Consider the following 17,253-nt stretch of genomic DNA (forward strand, 5'->3'; position numbering starts at 1 on the left):
AGCTCTGTGAGTTCTATCATCCCCTCTGCAGATGAAGACACTGATGTTCAAAGAGAACAAACAGCTTATCCAAGGACACAGCACTAAGGAAATTCAAGTCAGGATGTGAGTTTAGTAAGGTCTTATGATATGAAGTAAACATACACAAATCAACTGCACACATAACGCTGCCAACAACCTAAAGTACAATTCTGTAGCATCTACAAAAATATTTTGGAAAAAAAATTTACAGAAGGCTTACAAAATCTCTACACTGAGCACTGCTAACAGAAATTAAAGAAGACATAAATAAATGAGATAGACTATATTCATGAACTGGAAGACAATAAATTGTCAGTTTTCTCAAATCTCCATCACACTTTTTAAATAGAAATTAGCCAGCTGATTCTAAATTTCACAAAGAAATACAGAGGACTTAGACTATCTAAAACAATCCTGAAAAGCAATTACAACGATGAAGATTCACATTGCTCGACTTCAAGACGCAGTAAGAAGCTATAGTAATCAACACTGTGTAGCACCAGCATTGGGTACTGGTAAAATCAGAACGGCTGCCTCTGGAAGGCGCAGGTGAGGATTTCTGGAGAAGGGGTACAGTTTAGTGGCAGAGCATTTGTGTAGCATATGTGAGGCCCCGGCGCAAGTGCACACACACAAAAACCAAAAGGATTGGTGACATCATTTGTTTTTGAGGATACAGAACAATCAAGTGCTCAGCCACTATTGGTGGGAGTACAAATCGTACAACCATTTGGAAAAATGGCTGACAGTTTCTTATAAAACTAAGCAAACCTAGCAATTCTAGTTACTACCCTGAGAAATTAAATACGTATATTCAAAAGACATGTTTAAGAATGTTCTGTGAAGTTTTACACATAGTCACAAATTGGAAATAGCCCAAGGGTCCATTAACAAACTGGTTGATGCATATGATGGAATACTACTTGTCACTGAAAAGGTAGCAAGTACTGAACTCCTAATAACATTGATGAATCTCAAAATACTATGCTCAGTAAAAGAAGACTTACACAAAATACTACATGCTAGATGGTTTCAACTATATGAAGTTCTGGAATAGGCAAAATCCACCTATGAAATAGATGAGGAAATGGGTAAGGAAAATATCAGAACAGCTGCCCCTGGAAGGTACAAGTGAGCATTTCTTGAGAAGGGCATAAGGCAACTTTCTGGGATAATTATGTTCTATCTCTTAATAGGGCTTTGCTGCATAGGTATATACATTTGTCGAAACTGATGTAATTAAGATCCATATATTTCACTATATGTAAATTTACTTCGAAAGAAAAACACCAAACAATGAACCCAGGTAATACAGGAAAAGGTACATATCTGGAAAGAAGTATACTAAAGCATGCAACTTTCTATGAAATGTACACACACACACACACACACACACACCCACACACACCCACAAGACTGATGAATGGATAGTGAAATGGACAGACGTGATAAAGTAGGTACTGCAGAATCTAGGTGACAGATTCTGTGGATGCTCACTGGGAAATTCTTTCAATTTTTGTTTCAAATAAAATGCTGGAAGAAAAACTAGCTTCATCTCCTTTAAGATAGCCAGGGCTGTATCTGAAGTTGCTTAGCCATGGCTAAGGACCATTTATGAAAATCAAGGTAAGTAAAGCGGTCAACATATAAAGTGAGGAGTAGGGAGTACCAGATTCAAAGCCCAGACATTCAGGAGGTTCTGAGGCCCGAGGTTCTAAGGCCCAGCAGCAAGGCAAGACGCAGTCACTTTCAAGCCTTCTAGGTCGCTTTGCTTCCCTCATAAATCTGCATACCCAGCATTAGCCAGCACTGTAGCTTTCCCAAGACACATAAGGATGAAGTTGGAGGACTTAAAGGCACTGGTGAGGGGAAAAAGAAGGAACGGAAATGAATTAAAAATTCCAAGGGAGAAAGTGTGACTCACCCACTTCTTGATGGGCAACTACCCTTTTTAAATTGGATCTTGTGAAAACAGCCAAGGAGCATTAAAGAGTGAATGTGAACCTGCTTCTGGGCAGAGCTGATTAAAAAGTAATAAAACTCCTTTAAAAGGTTGTTCTGAGTTATTTAGCAACATTTGCATCCCTGTGAATGGGTGACTCAGACCCCACTGTCAGGCCTCGTCATCTCCAGAGCTATGATTCTTAGGGATGACAGTCCCCAGTAATCGTCACTCTCCGGAGACGAGCTGATCATAACGATTAGCGCTGTGCTCAATGTAGCGCGCCTGCCCAGAGACCACACCTGCTTTGTCCTTGAACGGATCTCTGTTTACTCAGCTTTCCAGTTCCCGACCTGCAGGGATATTATGTGCTGCCTGCCACTAACTGGCCACAGATAACCAGGCTCACCTTGGTGGAGTTTTTCTTCACCGTAATTCCTGATCTTGTGAGTAAGAGGCAAAGCTTTAGCAGGATAGGTGCATGAAAACAGGGCAGGGGCGCATGAGCTAATGGAGAAGCCTGATCCCAGTTTGAACAAAGACTTTTACCCTTAAACACTGTCAACTCGCCTGCCTCAGTATATAATTTTCAACCTAGTTTAAAAGTAATCTTTAAAAACACCCTTTAAAGCTAATGAAAGTTGCTTATACCTGTATAGTTAGCAAGCACAAACATCTAATTATTAGTAGCAAAATAAACCTGAATTTCATCACTTTACATCAGAGGGAGACCGGCCATGGTGGGAAAATCAGCCAGTTTTCACACACTTTCTGCACAACTTAATACAGAGAACAGCAAGGTCGAATCCAAAAATCTTGAGAAGGATGCAATGTCTCAAAAACACAGTTGTCTTGGACTGCTCCTTATTTCATAATGATGCTAACAATTGAAAATAATTTTCTGTGTCTAGTTCTCTACTTCAAGTCAGACTACTTGTTCAATTAACATGTTCCCCCAAAAGCAAATACCAGCTCTGGTACAGAGAGGTGGTAGCAAAAAAAATTCACCCCAACAATTAACAAGAGTTCACAAGCTGGCTTTTTTCACATTGTCTCATAAAAATATAGCGAGTAGGAGAACAGGGCAAAACATAGAGTGTGGGCTGGCAGGGCTCAAGGCAGCATTAAGGATGGTTTTATGGATCCCGGATTGCACTTTTATTATTTCCCAAGAGCCATTCACAAGATTTGTTGCAGTGAAGACTCAAATCATATATAAATTTTTATCTGAAAAGTAAAGTGCTTGTTGCCCTCTTGAGGTAAATTCAAGAATAGAAACAAAACAACAGTGGCTTTGCCTCCTCCATTACTGAAAGAGGCTTTCTTCTCCCCAGGGCTTTTTGGATAAACACATCGTGACATGTGATGTGAAGTTCACTCGCGTTAACAGCACTAGAACAACATTTCTCCACAAAGCTTCACATCAAGAATGAAGCAATTTTGTTAGTTTCAACTGATGACAATGGCAAGCTAGCTAAGTGCTAGATACTCATCATATAGGCCTGGGCTGGGACAACTGCTGTATGGAAGCTGGTGTATGCGGGCAGCACATATCTAAGATACTTTTAGCTCAATTCCACTTAACAGGCAAGGTCTCGGCACAAGAAACCTGCACTGAGAGAGGAGTACATAAACACATAAGCTTGGGACAGTCACTCTGCTAGGGCAGTTTCCGAGTTGACTGAATCTCAGCAGTGACCCTCTGAGGCACTGCTGCCATTCCAAAGTCTTGTGGCTTTGAACTAATTAAGTCTGTTTCCTCAATTGCATTTTATCAAAGCTGTCATGTGATTTTTCAGTATCAAGAGGAATGAGCTGGATGGTGTCATTATTCCTCTAAACTTTGAAGACTTCAGCATTTTACTAAGCATGACTCACACTCATGAATGATCAAAGTTTTGAATGTGTGGCAAAAATAGTTCCCATTTCATCCTGCACTGAAGCCCCCGTGGGGGCAGATCACACTGCAAAAAGTCTGGATTCAGAGACACAGAATTCACCTGTCACATACCTGGAGTCAATCACCGTGCATACTCGCCCAGCAGTCGACTACACAGGCCCCTCAAGCTACCCTTAGTGCTTATTTAAATTTATGAAAAAGCCCCTCTGTTCTTTTCATGTTTTACAAACTCACAAGAGACTAATAGGGATGGCACACAAAGATGTCCCTATCCCCAATTTCAAAAGGCAATCCTACCAACATCAGTAGTTGTCAATATTTGATCTGCAGATTAATCACTCATTCAAAATCTAGTCACACAGTTACTTAAGCCTACTATGTACTAAGAACTGCTTTGATTTCAGGGTAATAAAGCCACACTCTCTCCACTCAAAATCAGGTCCTACCATCACCACACAGAATCTCTGAGAGGGGTACAGTCTGAGAACCTTATAATCAGCCCTATAATGTTCCCCTTTTTCTTATAAATGAGAAGCCACAGACAAGCCTGAAGGTGGTGGCAATTACAGGCCACATTCCTATTGATACTTGCAAACTCTGATGATGTACACATGGGTGTACATGGACATGGACACACACACACACACACACACACATATACATACACATATACAGTACACATGGCACAATTGTTACACCTAGTAGCTTTTAGCATTACAGCAGAGGTCAGGCTTGGAAAGCAAAGCAGCCTGGGGTCTATTTCTTTATTTTTATTTGTTTGCAGTGCTGGAGCTTGAACCTGGGGCCTCATGCGTACCAGGCAGACACTCTACACTGAGTTACACCCCTAGACCCTGCCTGGGGTTTATGCCTCACTCTGCCAGCAGCTCTGTTTGTAGCTTTGGACAAGTTACTTCCTCTCTCTTTGACTCAGCTTCTTCATCTGTAAAATAGAGATAATCTGAATACTTAACTCAAACTTACTGTGAGTATAAATGAATCAGGCACCTGTCGCAATGCCTGGCACTGCTTACAAAGCAAATGTACACGTACCCCTTTCTCCTGTTTCCCCTGTCCCTTCCTCCTCACCTCTAAGGCCTCTGATGACTACAGTTCTACTGCCCCTTCTCTCTCTCTCTCACGTTCATGGACACATAACTGATGACATCACAGTGTAAGAACTGCTCTGCACAGTGCTCTTTCACTTAGTGTACCCTGGAGATCTGAGGCTTTCCCTTAGGCGACCTCATTCATTTATATGGCTGTAAATAGCACCTATGAGCTGGTCACCCCCAATTTTCTAGTGCCAGCCCAGGCTTCTGTAACTGTAGCCTACCGGACACCTCCACTTGAATGTATCACAGGCATTTCAAACCTAACATACCCAAAGAAAATCTCTTGGTTCTCTCCCCTAAACCTGCTCTTTTCTCAGCTTCTTCCATCTCAGCATTTCCCACTGCCTTCAGCCCAAACCTGCATGCCATGCTAGATTTCTTCCTTTACCCCCAAGCTCTTCCCCTTTGCCTCCGCCACCACCTTCCTCTGACGTAGCCGATAGTCCTATCCACTCTCTCTTTTACTCTTGCATCCCTCTAAACCGTTAGCCAACAGTAGCTGTCATGACCTTACCCATTAACCCAAACACGGCACTCTCCTCTTGGAACCATCTGCCTTCCTACTGCATTTCACAAAAACCCGCATCTCCTCACAAGTATGTACAGTCTGGCATTTTCCCTCTTGTTCACTGGGATCTCTTCTAAAGTTCAAAGACTTTGGCATTTACTAAGCACATAGCACCTGATCCAACTACTGCTCCTCAAGCTGCTTCCCACTTCGGTGCCTTCATCTCATCCCCTCAGCTGAGGCCGGACTGGCTACTCTTTCTAGTCCAGTCCTGTGTATCACAGCAGTCCGTTGCTGCTGCAGCACTTACTCTGAACAGCAAAATGAAAACACCATAAGGACGAGAACAATGTTTCTCTTATTCACCATGTGGCTCCCAGAGCCTAAAACAGTGCCTAGTACCTAACAGGCTCTACAGATAACATCTGATAAAACAATAACAACAGCAAACAAGTAGCTTCCTAAGTATTCTCAAAACAAAAAATCTATTTTAATACTTTCACTTTTTAAATTATTGAACTTTATATGAAACCTTGGCATTCTTCCTGCTAAACTCTGGCATACAAAGTATCAAAGGAATTCATACTTCTGTTTTTTCCAATAGAATTCAGAATGAGTAAGTGAATCCACTATGGTTCAAATGTTTGCCCCCTCCAAACCCCATGTTGAAATTTAGTTGCCAGTGAAACAGCATTAAGAGGTAGGACATTGGATAGGTGGTTAGGCCATGAGGACTCAGCCCTCTCTGTGGGATAACACTGTTATAAGAGAGTAAGTTAGGTCCCTTTTTGTGTTTCTTGCCCTCCTGCTGTAACACAAGAAGGTGCTTGCCAGATGCTAACACCTGGATATTGAACTTCCCAACTTCCAGAAGCATCAGATAATAAATTTCTGTGATTATAAACTACCTAGTCTCAGGTATTTTGTTATAGCAGCACCAAACAGACTAAGAGCCCATTCAAAAACAGAAATTATGTAATAGTTATCACAGTCACTAATAAATTAGGTTTTAAAAATAGTCACTTGTTTTGTTGATTTTATAGCGGCTAAATGTTTCTGACAGAGTATCCACCTCAATCAAAATTAGTCCTAGTTTGGATAGTAGTTCAGATCAACTTAAGTCTGAAAAGACCTTTTACAGACCATATTTTGTGAATTTCTCTATTTTAGAATACTATGTCAATGGATATGTATTTTGTTTTGAGCCAGGGTGTCAGTAAGCTGCCAAGGCTGACCTCAAACTTTCAGTCCTTCTGTTTCAGCCTCCTGAGTAGCTGGGATTGCATGTCCTATTGTGCCTGGCTGGTCTTTTCATTCATTCATTTTTTAAAAGGATTATTTCAATGAAAATGATCCTTTCCCACAAAACAAGGGAGAGTACAAGAAATAAGAATGTGGATGTAGAATACAGGAATAGAGAACAGAAGCTTTCTTAGAAGCATACTTCTAAAAGGATAAACTGGCAAAAACTTTGGAGAGTGTGATAAAGAATAACTTCTTACTTGACTGCCTCATAAATATTGTTGGATGTATGTCCTGATAAGGCATCATGTAAATTTCGAATAAAATAATCTCTGTATTCTTCCGGAAGGGCCATGAAAGTTCCACCCATCACGATAAACTCCACTTTATCCACACTGTGACCAAGCTGTTTTAACTGAAAGAAACATAAATTCAACAGCATTAGGAAGTTATAGGCAACTGTTGTAACTGGGTACTACAAAATATCTTATTTTATTTTGCAACAATTTATTAGTATAGTTTAAAGATGAAAAGCAATTAAACATATTTAGCTAATTCTGTGGACAAAAAAAACCTGAGAGGAAAAAATTAAGGCTTAAATAAGGAAGGGAGAAAATGAAAAATAAATGAAAAGGTTGACTTCAATACTTGGAGTTATACAGAAACTTTAAAACACAAGGAATATACACGAGAAAGTAGTAAAGACAATATAATACAAAATGCAATATGATATATTTATAGGTCATACATCTTATGTCAGCGTCTGTGGTAAGCCTTGGGGACAAAAAGGAAACATTTCAGATTATGAAACAATTATGCATGCATGAGTATACAACATAATCAGAGCTTCATAAAGGGAAGAAAAAAGAATAGTAAATTAGAAAGAAAAATCAAGAAATCAGTTTACAATTGAAGACTGCAGGCACAGATGACCCCCAAGCCTGCTTTCTCGGAGGAAAAAACTCATGGACGTGAGTGATTGATTAAAAATGAAATATTATGTCTCCCCTACTAGACAACATAATGGCACAAATCTTTCATTCTGTCGACTACAATAAGCCAAGATTGTAATTTTTAAAAATAGGTATTTAAATTTCTTGCTGTATCCTTAGCCTTGAGGAAACCAGGTTAAGCAAACTGCCAAATAATAAACTAGAATTATTATACTATGTAGGGGTGACTACGCTAATTACAGGCAGAAGGGCACCTTTTTATACTTGTTTTCTGAACATGGCAAATAACTCATATTATATGTGTGTATGTATATATATATACATATATATACACATATATATATGTGTATATATATGTGTATATATATGTATATATATATACACACACGTATATATATATTCTTCAACACTAAAAGAACATTCTACTTCTATATCTATGGTTGTTTATAAGGAATACAAATCAAAATCACTCTGATAACATTTTCAAAGTATCGTACCAGGACTCAGGAGGTGAAGATCTGCCTATGTCTTGGAAGTTACTCAATGATTATGGTGCACTTACAGTTAGAAAAGAATTGTCACTCTATTTTAGTTTCTAAATCTCCAAAGCTCAGGCTCCTTTTTAGTAAACATAAACATTTCACACTCTGTTGAAACACAGTTCTGCATTTTCAATGAGTTAAATACTATAGCTTTAAAAAAACCAACCAAAACTGAAGCCAAGCTCAGTTTAGAACATGCTTTTCCAAGATATGTAGGCTCCCGAGATGGGGGTCCTCTCCTATTGCTGATAATCTTGTCCCATATATGCTTGGATGACAGCACAGTGAAAATCAGAACCAGATGGTATTCACTAATAGTTAAAGAAACCCTGAAGCAATTTATTGAGTATGGTATATACCACTTATTATTTTAGACCTTATATTTGCCCTAACATATGTTACTATAACAACTACAAATGATGTTTTACATTTTAAAAATTGGACAAGTTTAAAATAGAGTTGTAAGTAAAGAAAATCTGTATTCATGTTTAGATTTCTAGAATAGCACAAGGTCACACAGTACCTGTTTTTAATTAGCTAAGTAGAGATCTAATTTATATGCAATAAAATCCATTAACTTTAAATGGATAATGGGCGAGTTTTGGTAAATGTTTAGTTAAATAATGCAACCACCACCAAAGTCATGATATAGAACAATCCCATAAGCCTCCGAGGTTCCTCAATTCCTACCTGTAAACCTGTCACACTACTTCTTGGCCCAGCTCACGGAATCTAAAATTCAACCCACTCACTATCGTCCAAGAACTTTCACACACTTTCATTCCATAGATTTCATACCATGTGACTTTCTACAGAATAAACCTTTAAAGAAACAATACAGTCTCCAAAGAAAGTAGTATTTTTGGGCCGGGGATTTACCTCAGTGGTTTCACCGCCTGCTGGGCAAGTGCAAGGACCCAAGTTCGAACCCCAGTACCAAAAAAAAAAAAATAGTAGTATTTTTGACCATGCCAGACACTGCAAAATATCCTCCCTCCCTTGGACAAGTACGAACAACTCAGAAAGGAGATATTTCTATTCTTAGCTTTTATTTTATAATGAAGCAACATACCTTCTTATTAAGTGTAAAAATTTAATTGAAAGCATATTACTTCAGGGATTCAAGGGAGGGCAATAAGGGGATGGATATAATCAAAATACGTTATATACATGTAAGAAAATACCATAGTGAAACACGTTATTTTGTAAAATCAATATGTACTAATAATACAAAAAATTTAAAAAATGCTTTTTCAAAATTTACCTGTTCTATCCGGTGTCTTGTCTGCAGGTAAGGGTCGTATCTAGCCCGAATAGCTCGCATGGAGGTTGGCTAAGAAAAAAAGAAAAAAATATTGTTAACGGTCATCAATTTAAAAAGTAGTTCTGAAAAGATGTATTAAATAATAAAATTCTCTCTGGTTTTGCATACTAACAACCTGTCTTGCAGCCCATCTTCCGTTCTCGGTCTCGTCAGGGTTGAAAACGCTGCCCTGTGTAACATCTGGGGAGTCCCACCCCCACGGCCAGCAGGGCCTCAACAGCAAGGTTTCTCCTGGGACCTCATCTGCCTCTCGCGTAAATGCTTATGAAATCCCCTGGGCCTCCAAAATGCTCTCCTACTCACACAGGTGTGCACACAAACTCAAAGAGATTTATGTGGCAAAACGACCCATGAACGAGGTTCTTCAGTACACACAGTTTGTGATGACTTAGCAAAGAGCCTTGATGCTACTCTCTTTCAATGGAATACTCTACAACTGTGAAACGATGCGCTGGTGTACAATGTTCTCTGAGATAGGCTGTAAAGTGGAAAAGCAAGGTGCAGAATACTGCTTTCATACACTACTTTATATGAAAAAAGGCAGGGTAAAGAATATGTATATGCTTTTAGATGCGTAAAATACTACTGAAGGATGCAGAGCAAAGAGGTAACCCTAAATGTCCACTGTAAGGAGGAGTACAAAAGAAGGCTAGGAGATAGAAAATCCTGAAATATGAACCATAGTTCTGCAGCCTCACGGTCTCCCCTGCTTCCCGTGCTCCAGGACACCCCCACCATCCCACCTTGGCCCTTTCTGTGGCCGTTCTCTGGGCTTTGAATGCACCTTCCTGATGGTCTGTCAGGCCTCCCCAGAGAATCCCTTCCTCACCCTCACAGTGCCACTGGCCTCACTCAATTTCACTTCTCTAATCAGCATGTTAGCACCTGACATTCTTGATTGCTTATTGCTTATCTTCCATTGTTAGAATGGAGATTCCACTTTTTGCTGCTGAAGAGGCAGCAGACACAGCGATAAGAGTACAGAGCTGCCATGTGCTGGCAGTGTCTCTACGCCAGCTGTTTAAGCCTTCTATGCCCCAGCGTCCTCACCTGTAAAAGTGGGGCAGCCACAGCATTTATGTCCAAATACTGCTGTAAGGTTTAACACAGTAAAGCACTTAGGACCGTGGTTGGAATTTATCAGTGTAAGTGCTGACGTCAGTGACTGGAACAACACATGGCACAGGAAACACAGAGCAACCATTTGGTGAATCAACGGCTTTGATAGTCAGAAAAGAAAGCTAAAACTTTTTAGAAGGCTAGGACTTGTTAAGCCACACTCTGGGTAAAATATGATGTAACACTTCATTGGGAAAACTTCAAATTGCTTTACCTCATATCCAGTGTAGGACTGGGTTGAATATTCAAAATCTGAATCAGGTCCACCGGGGCAGTATCTGCCAATACAGTGAAAGAAGAAGGGGTCACATAGGAAACTTAGTTCTAGAGTCTAGTTCAATTATCAACAGTCTTCATAAAATCCTGGAATCCAATGAGCTTCACTTCAAATCCTAACGGAACAGTCTACCTGTGTGGTATCCACAAAAAATGTATTTTCCACCAGTAAGTAAACAAGATCACTATGTAAAGGAATACCATTACATTCGTTTTTCAAAATACTGCAGTCACTGTTACTTCAGAGGTATAAACTTTTATAGCAAATAACAGGAACCAAGTTTTCTGATTTGAACCATCATAGTGTTCTCTTATAACACACTCAGGAAAACCTCTCTCCCATTTAATGCTCCTACCTAGAATCAGGCATATGCTTCTGCTAATTCTTCCAAATATCTAAAGTTGAGAAATCTAATAATTATTTATAAGTATAATTTTTTTATTTTGTTACTCTTCTAATCCAAATTTAAATTTCTAACATTGGAATTAAGGCAATTCAAATATCCATGTTTCATTTGTCCAGTTAATGGGTGTCTATTCATCTAAGTTCCAAAATGTATGTATTTTTTTCTAATATTGTAATAAATCAAAATATTTATATGTTTCATTTTTAAAATACTGATATAGCTACTGATGGTTGCTTGTTTCAGAGAACTAACCTATAAATCTATTAAAACCAAGTTTAAAACATTACCAGCACAAAATTATCAAGGCCTTACAGAATTTATTGGCTTAGTTAAAATACACACAGGACTTATTGAAATCACCATACTTACACACATATGTTTCCCGTAAAACTTATGTGTGGGCATCTGTGGGGTTTACACATCACAGCAACAACAGCAATCTGTAAAAAAAAAGATGAACAAAAAAGCTATTAAGGAAAGTAATACAAAATTCTGTAACGTAGATATTCCTTGAAGGAAGGAGAGGAATGCAATCAGACTGGTATCCTAGGGGCCTTGAAATACAGGTGCTGCCATATTTCCTAAGCTGGGTACAAGGCAAGCTCTTTGCAATATTAATCGTCTGTAAAGTGTACATATGAATTACACATATGAGCTTTATATATTTTATAATAAATTAAGTACAAAATAAGGAATTGATTTTTAAAGCTACAGTGATTCTTGTTTTCTCTCTGATTTATTGCTTTTACTAAAAGAGCCTATAAGAAAAAAATTAGGTAATTTTATACAATTTGATATAAACCTAACTTTTGTAATTCAAATTCCTCATGACACACTGGATAGAAGCATTTATAGCAAGGACTATGAGGCCAAGAACTAGACCCATCCAGTCAGTGAAAAACGGTCTTGGAGGGTGCAAAAGAGCCCGAGCTCAGCGAGGGAAGGATGTGCTTGAGAAAGGAGCTGGTGACAGACAGGTGGGCGGGAACGGTATACATTAAAGCTAATGCAATCCGGGCTTCCTACCGGAAGAAAAGGAAATTCGAAATACAGAAAGGACAAGAACTAGAATGAACCCTTGGGCTGGATAAAACTGAAAGGACTGCTGTGAACTCAAAGCTTTCAGTGTCTAGATACTGATGAGAACATAGATGAAAATGTGTTACATGAGTCCCCACGTGTGTATGGAAAGTCACAGAATTCTGTGATGTTCCTGCCAAAGATGCCTCGCCTAAACCTAATTATTGAGAAACACTTGATTAAACCAAATAGAGGGATGTGCTAGAAAACACCTAGCCCGAAATCTTCAAAAGTGTCAAGGGCATGAGGGAAAGGGAGTGGGCATGTCGAGAATGAGGAGTAAACTCCCAGGTGATTCTCCACTGGGTCCTGTGGGCGTGACTGAATCAGGTAGTGAAGCTTGAATGAGGGACCAGGAGTAGATGACAACAAGGCATGCAGGTTACATTCCTGGTGTGGATGGCTGTATCGTGGTAAAAGAAGAAAATGTCCTTGTTGGCAAGAAATACACACTGAAGGATTCAAAGGCAATGGCTTTGCAACTTACTTTCAAATCATTAGGGAGTAAAAAGTTCTTTTATTGTACTTTTAAATTTGCTGTAAGTTTGCAATTATTTTTCACAATAAAAATTACCCATATTTACATTATTAAACAGTGATTTAGAGAAACCCCAAAATAAATAATTTTGCCAGACTTTCATTTCAAAATCTGAATTAAAACCTTAAGATTTCCAAGGAAGTATTTTTATTTAAAATGAGACACAACCACACCCCCACTGACGAGGGGAGTCCCTTTCACCAACATTGTACAGGGCGCCCAGCACAGGGTCCAGGGTCCATGCTGTGCCGAGCTCATGGGCCTGAGGTGCAAAATAAAAGCACGCTGCCTGTGGCCCTGAACTCATGCTATCTCACGGAGCAGAAGGACAGAAAGTAGGCTATTTCAAAACAGCAGGGTAAGAAGATGCAGAAAAAACTGGGACTACGCAACAAGTCCGGTCAGGCGAGGCCCCCAGGCTGCCTGAGAACGTAACATGCTTGCTGGGGAAGCCAACGCTGAGCAGAGAAGGCGGGGAAGTGGGGCTCGCAAAGGAGGCTACAGGAGCTGGCAGGCATTTTCAAAGCCAGCCCAAGATCCTTTCAGATAACATTTTATGTAGAACCTCAATATAGAAAAGCGATGAAAGCCACTAGTCTGGGGTGAGGCAGAGATGAGATCTACTCCCATAACTCCCGTTATTTCCCTCAGCAGCTCCTAAGAAACTGAAGGAAATCTGAGGTTTTGGAGAAGACAGTTTAAGACTTACTGATAGAGTGGGAAAGCCATGATTTTGGAGTCAACTACAGAGAATAAGGTCTGAATATTTTCTGTTCTTACTATGTATTTCCCTATTTTGTAAAATGAAGACAATATCATTTAACCCTCAAAACTATTCTGAAGTTTAAATTAGAAAACATAGTCAAACTGCTTAGCACAGTGGCTGGTATTAACACACAGTCAACATGTGGTAGCCGTTGATTGCCACTAACAACGACGCTAGTATGTTAATAATAATCATGGTGTTCCAAGCAAAACAAACAAATACAAACTCAAAATGGGTCATACATCTAACTGTCAAATGTGGAACTATAAAACTTCCAGAAGGTAACAAAATCTAGGTGATCTTGAATTTCACAATGAATTTTTAGATACAATACAAAAGTGCTACCCATTAAAGAAAAAAAATGGCAAGTTAGATTTCATTAAAACTTAAAGAAAAAAAACACAGAACACAAAACTGAAGCGATTCCAGCGCCTGCCTCACAAGCGCAAGGTCCTGAGTTTGATCTCCAGTACCAAAACAACAACAACAAAAACAACAACAACAACAACAACAAAGCTTTAGGGAATGAAAAGTCTCAGAGAAAAAAATCTGTGAAATTTGTATCTGATATAGGACATATCTAAAACATACAAAGAACTCTTAAAACTTAAGAAAACAAACAGTTAAGAATAAGACAAAAGATCTGAACAGACACATGACTGAAGAAGATATGGGATGTGATCAAAATACAGTGCTTACATTTTTTAAAAAATTTATTACATTGAAAGACTTATTTTCATGAATCCCCTTGGAATTCATCCTCCTTGATTTGAGAAACTTATCCCATTATTCTTCCCACTTTCTGAAGTAGCGCTGGAAAACCTCTTTGGTGTCTTTACAAGATGTGATCAAAAATATGGCAAATCCTGCTGTCAAGTGCCATCCAACAGAAGGCAGGCTGGTAAAAGCATCACGGCGTGTCCTCATCCGCCTCATTCGCCTTATCTGGGACTGTGTGATTTCTGCCTCTTCAACAAAGTCAAAATGACCATGGAAGGTAAATGTTTTGAACTGATTTAGGACATTGAGGAAGCCATGATAACACAACTAAAGACACTGTCGTTTGATACCACATATACAGATGGCAAACAGGTACTATATGAAAAGATGCTCAATACACATCATTAGAGAATTTCACATCAAAACTAGAGATATCACTATACAACTCTAAGAATAGCTAAAACAAAACAGTAACACCAAATGCTAATGAGGATGTGGAGCAACAGAAACTCTAAGTGCTAAAGGGAATACAAAATGGTATGGCAACTTTGGATGAAAGTTGCAAAGTTTCTTATAGAGCTAAACATACTCATGCCATACAATACAGCAATCATACTCTTTGGTATTTACCCAAATAAACTGAAAATGTATATAGACACAAAATCTTCATGTTAATGTTTATGGTAGCTTTGTTCATAACTGCCAAAAACTGGAAACAACCAAGATGTCTTTCAACAGGTGAACAGATAAACAAGTAGTGGTACATTCATACAATGACATATCATCCAGCAATAAAGAGGGATGAGCTGTTAAACCACGCCAAGCCATGAAGGCACTTTAAAGTCATACTGCTAAGTGAAAGAAGGTAATCTGAAAAGGCTCCATACTATATGATCCAACTATATGTCATTCTGGAAAAGGCAAAACTATACAGGCACAAATAGATTGGTGGATGTCAGGTTAGGTTTGGATCATGGGGAGGGATGTATAGAGTTTAGGACAGTGAAAGTAGTTTGCATGGCACTATAATGATGGGTCCATGACATTATGCATTTGCCAAAACCCACAGAATGTACCCAAGAGTGATCTAGACTGCAGACTCTAGGCTTCAGTCAATAGGAACGCAGCTGGGGAGGTGTGGCTCAGTGGTAGAGTGCTTATCTAGCACTTGCAAGGCCCTGGGTTCAATCCCTGGCTCTTGGGCAAAGATGGGGAAAGCAGAAATATTGTTTCACCAGCTGTAACAAGTGCACCAAACCAACACAAGACATTAGTGGCAGGGAACGTGGGCCAGGGGAGGAAGAAGTACATGGAAACTGTGTATGTGCTGCTCAATTTTTCTGTAGACATAAAAGCACTTTATAAAAAACAAGGCACCATCAGAGTAACAGCAAGAATAAATCACAGAGGTGAGATTGCAGGCACACAGGGAATGACCGTCTTTCTGCTATTTTTATAACTCACTCTGGTGGCACTAAGGTGGATGTGGTGCACGTAAGTCAAAGTAGACCTGTTAGGAAATGACTGCAATCATCTATAAAAGAATAAAGGCCAACACTTTCTTGCCTGTGATGGGGGGACAGATGATGTGTTTTTGGAAACTGAGTGGATGGTAGCACCAGGAACTAAGATGGACAGGAAATGTGAATAAACAAATTTGCAGGTAGTTTTGGCTTTGTCACACCTGAGGTTCTAAGGCAGTCAAAGCACAGACGTCTTCCTTGCAACCTGACACGAATCTGGAGTTCAGGGATAGGTCAGGGCTGAGTCAGCTCACAGCTAAGACAAGGCTCAGCGTGGGGACAGAGGGCAGAGGCACTTCAGGGCCTTAGCTCAGGCCTGAGCTAAGTTACCCATTAAAAGGACAGCGTGTGTTCTTCCCTACCCTCTCATCCTCCCAAACAATCTTATCACCCTCAAAAACCAGGTGCATCGTTACAAGCCAGGATGCCTTTGCCATCATCTTCCCAGAGTAAACCAGATGAGAGAATAAAGCCACAAAAGGACAGGGGACAAACTCACTCCTGGACCCTTAACCCGTTACTCATTAAAAGCAAGGTATTCCCTTAGCAACTACAACACCTCTACCCTATCACAAGGCCAGGAAGTTGGAGCAGGATGGGGCTGCTGATGGAAAAATGTCACAGTTCCTGGGATGACCTAGTTGCCCATTCCTGAAGAGCAAGATGTTTGCACAAAAAAGAAAACACCTTTTAAAGGCATGCCCAGACCCAGTAAAAATTCCCACACTCTAGCTCATCCCTACACCCCCTATATGTGAATAAAAAGCTTGCCTCTGTCTTTATTAATGGGCCAGCCTGATTCTTCTCTCCATGAGCACTGTTCCCCCTCCCTTTGAAGTACGCTCTCCCAGATCAGCTTCTGCCTGTGTGCTTCTTCTCACTCCTAGGCCCGGTCTCATTTCTACTGCCATCCCATGTTCGGTATCACAGCTCAAACGTCCAATGCGGAGATTACCAAAGAGAGCAGTGCAGTTCAAACACAGTGGGACTAGGACTACAGGGAACATCAACTTTTAGAGGCAAGCAGAACAAAGGAGAGCCCCAAAAGCAAAGGACAGAAATGATCAGAGACAGAGGAGGATTAGAGAGGGCAGCATCATGGGTCATATGAGTTAGATGCATGGGTCAGGTGGGAAGCTCGATAAAACTTTGTCTACTGTAGTGGTGAGCCCACATTTAATACTTACACCTAAAAATTCAAGACTGGTCTACAAAACATGTGGAGGGATAGGGAACAGATGCTAAAGAAATCTCTAAGAGCTGAAAGTCACTGAGGG

General features: G+C 39.8%; 1 protein-coding gene across 4 annotated transcripts in view; it reads right to left on the reverse strand.

The window, feature by feature from the left end:
• Nucleotides 1–17,253, reverse strand: part of Elp3 (elongator acetyltransferase complex subunit 3) — a 76,122-nt gene that overhangs the window by 52,240 nt on the left and 6,629 nt on the right. For all 4 annotated transcript variants that reach the window (XM_087216758.1, XM_004848407.4, XM_087216759.1 and 1 more), the window contains 4 exons: nt 11,719–11,789; nt 10,881–10,944; nt 9,488–9,556; nt 6,989–7,143 (listed from right to left, as the gene is read on the reverse strand). In XM_087216758.1, coding sequence (XP_087072884.1) covers nt 6,989–7,143; nt 9,488–9,556; nt 10,881–10,944; nt 11,719–11,789 — 359 coding nt within the window. The remainder of the gene's footprint in view (nt 1–6,988; nt 7,144–9,487; nt 9,557–10,880; nt 10,945–11,718; nt 11,790–17,253) is intronic.

This window comes from Heterocephalus glaber, unplaced genomic scaffold (assembly GCF_053883595.1).
Source record: "Heterocephalus glaber isolate CG9 unplaced genomic scaffold, H.glaber_assembly_v1.0 deba00001460, whole genome shotgun sequence".
Classification (NCBI taxonomy): Eukaryota; Metazoa; Chordata; class Mammalia; order Rodentia; family Bathyergidae; genus Heterocephalus; species Heterocephalus glaber.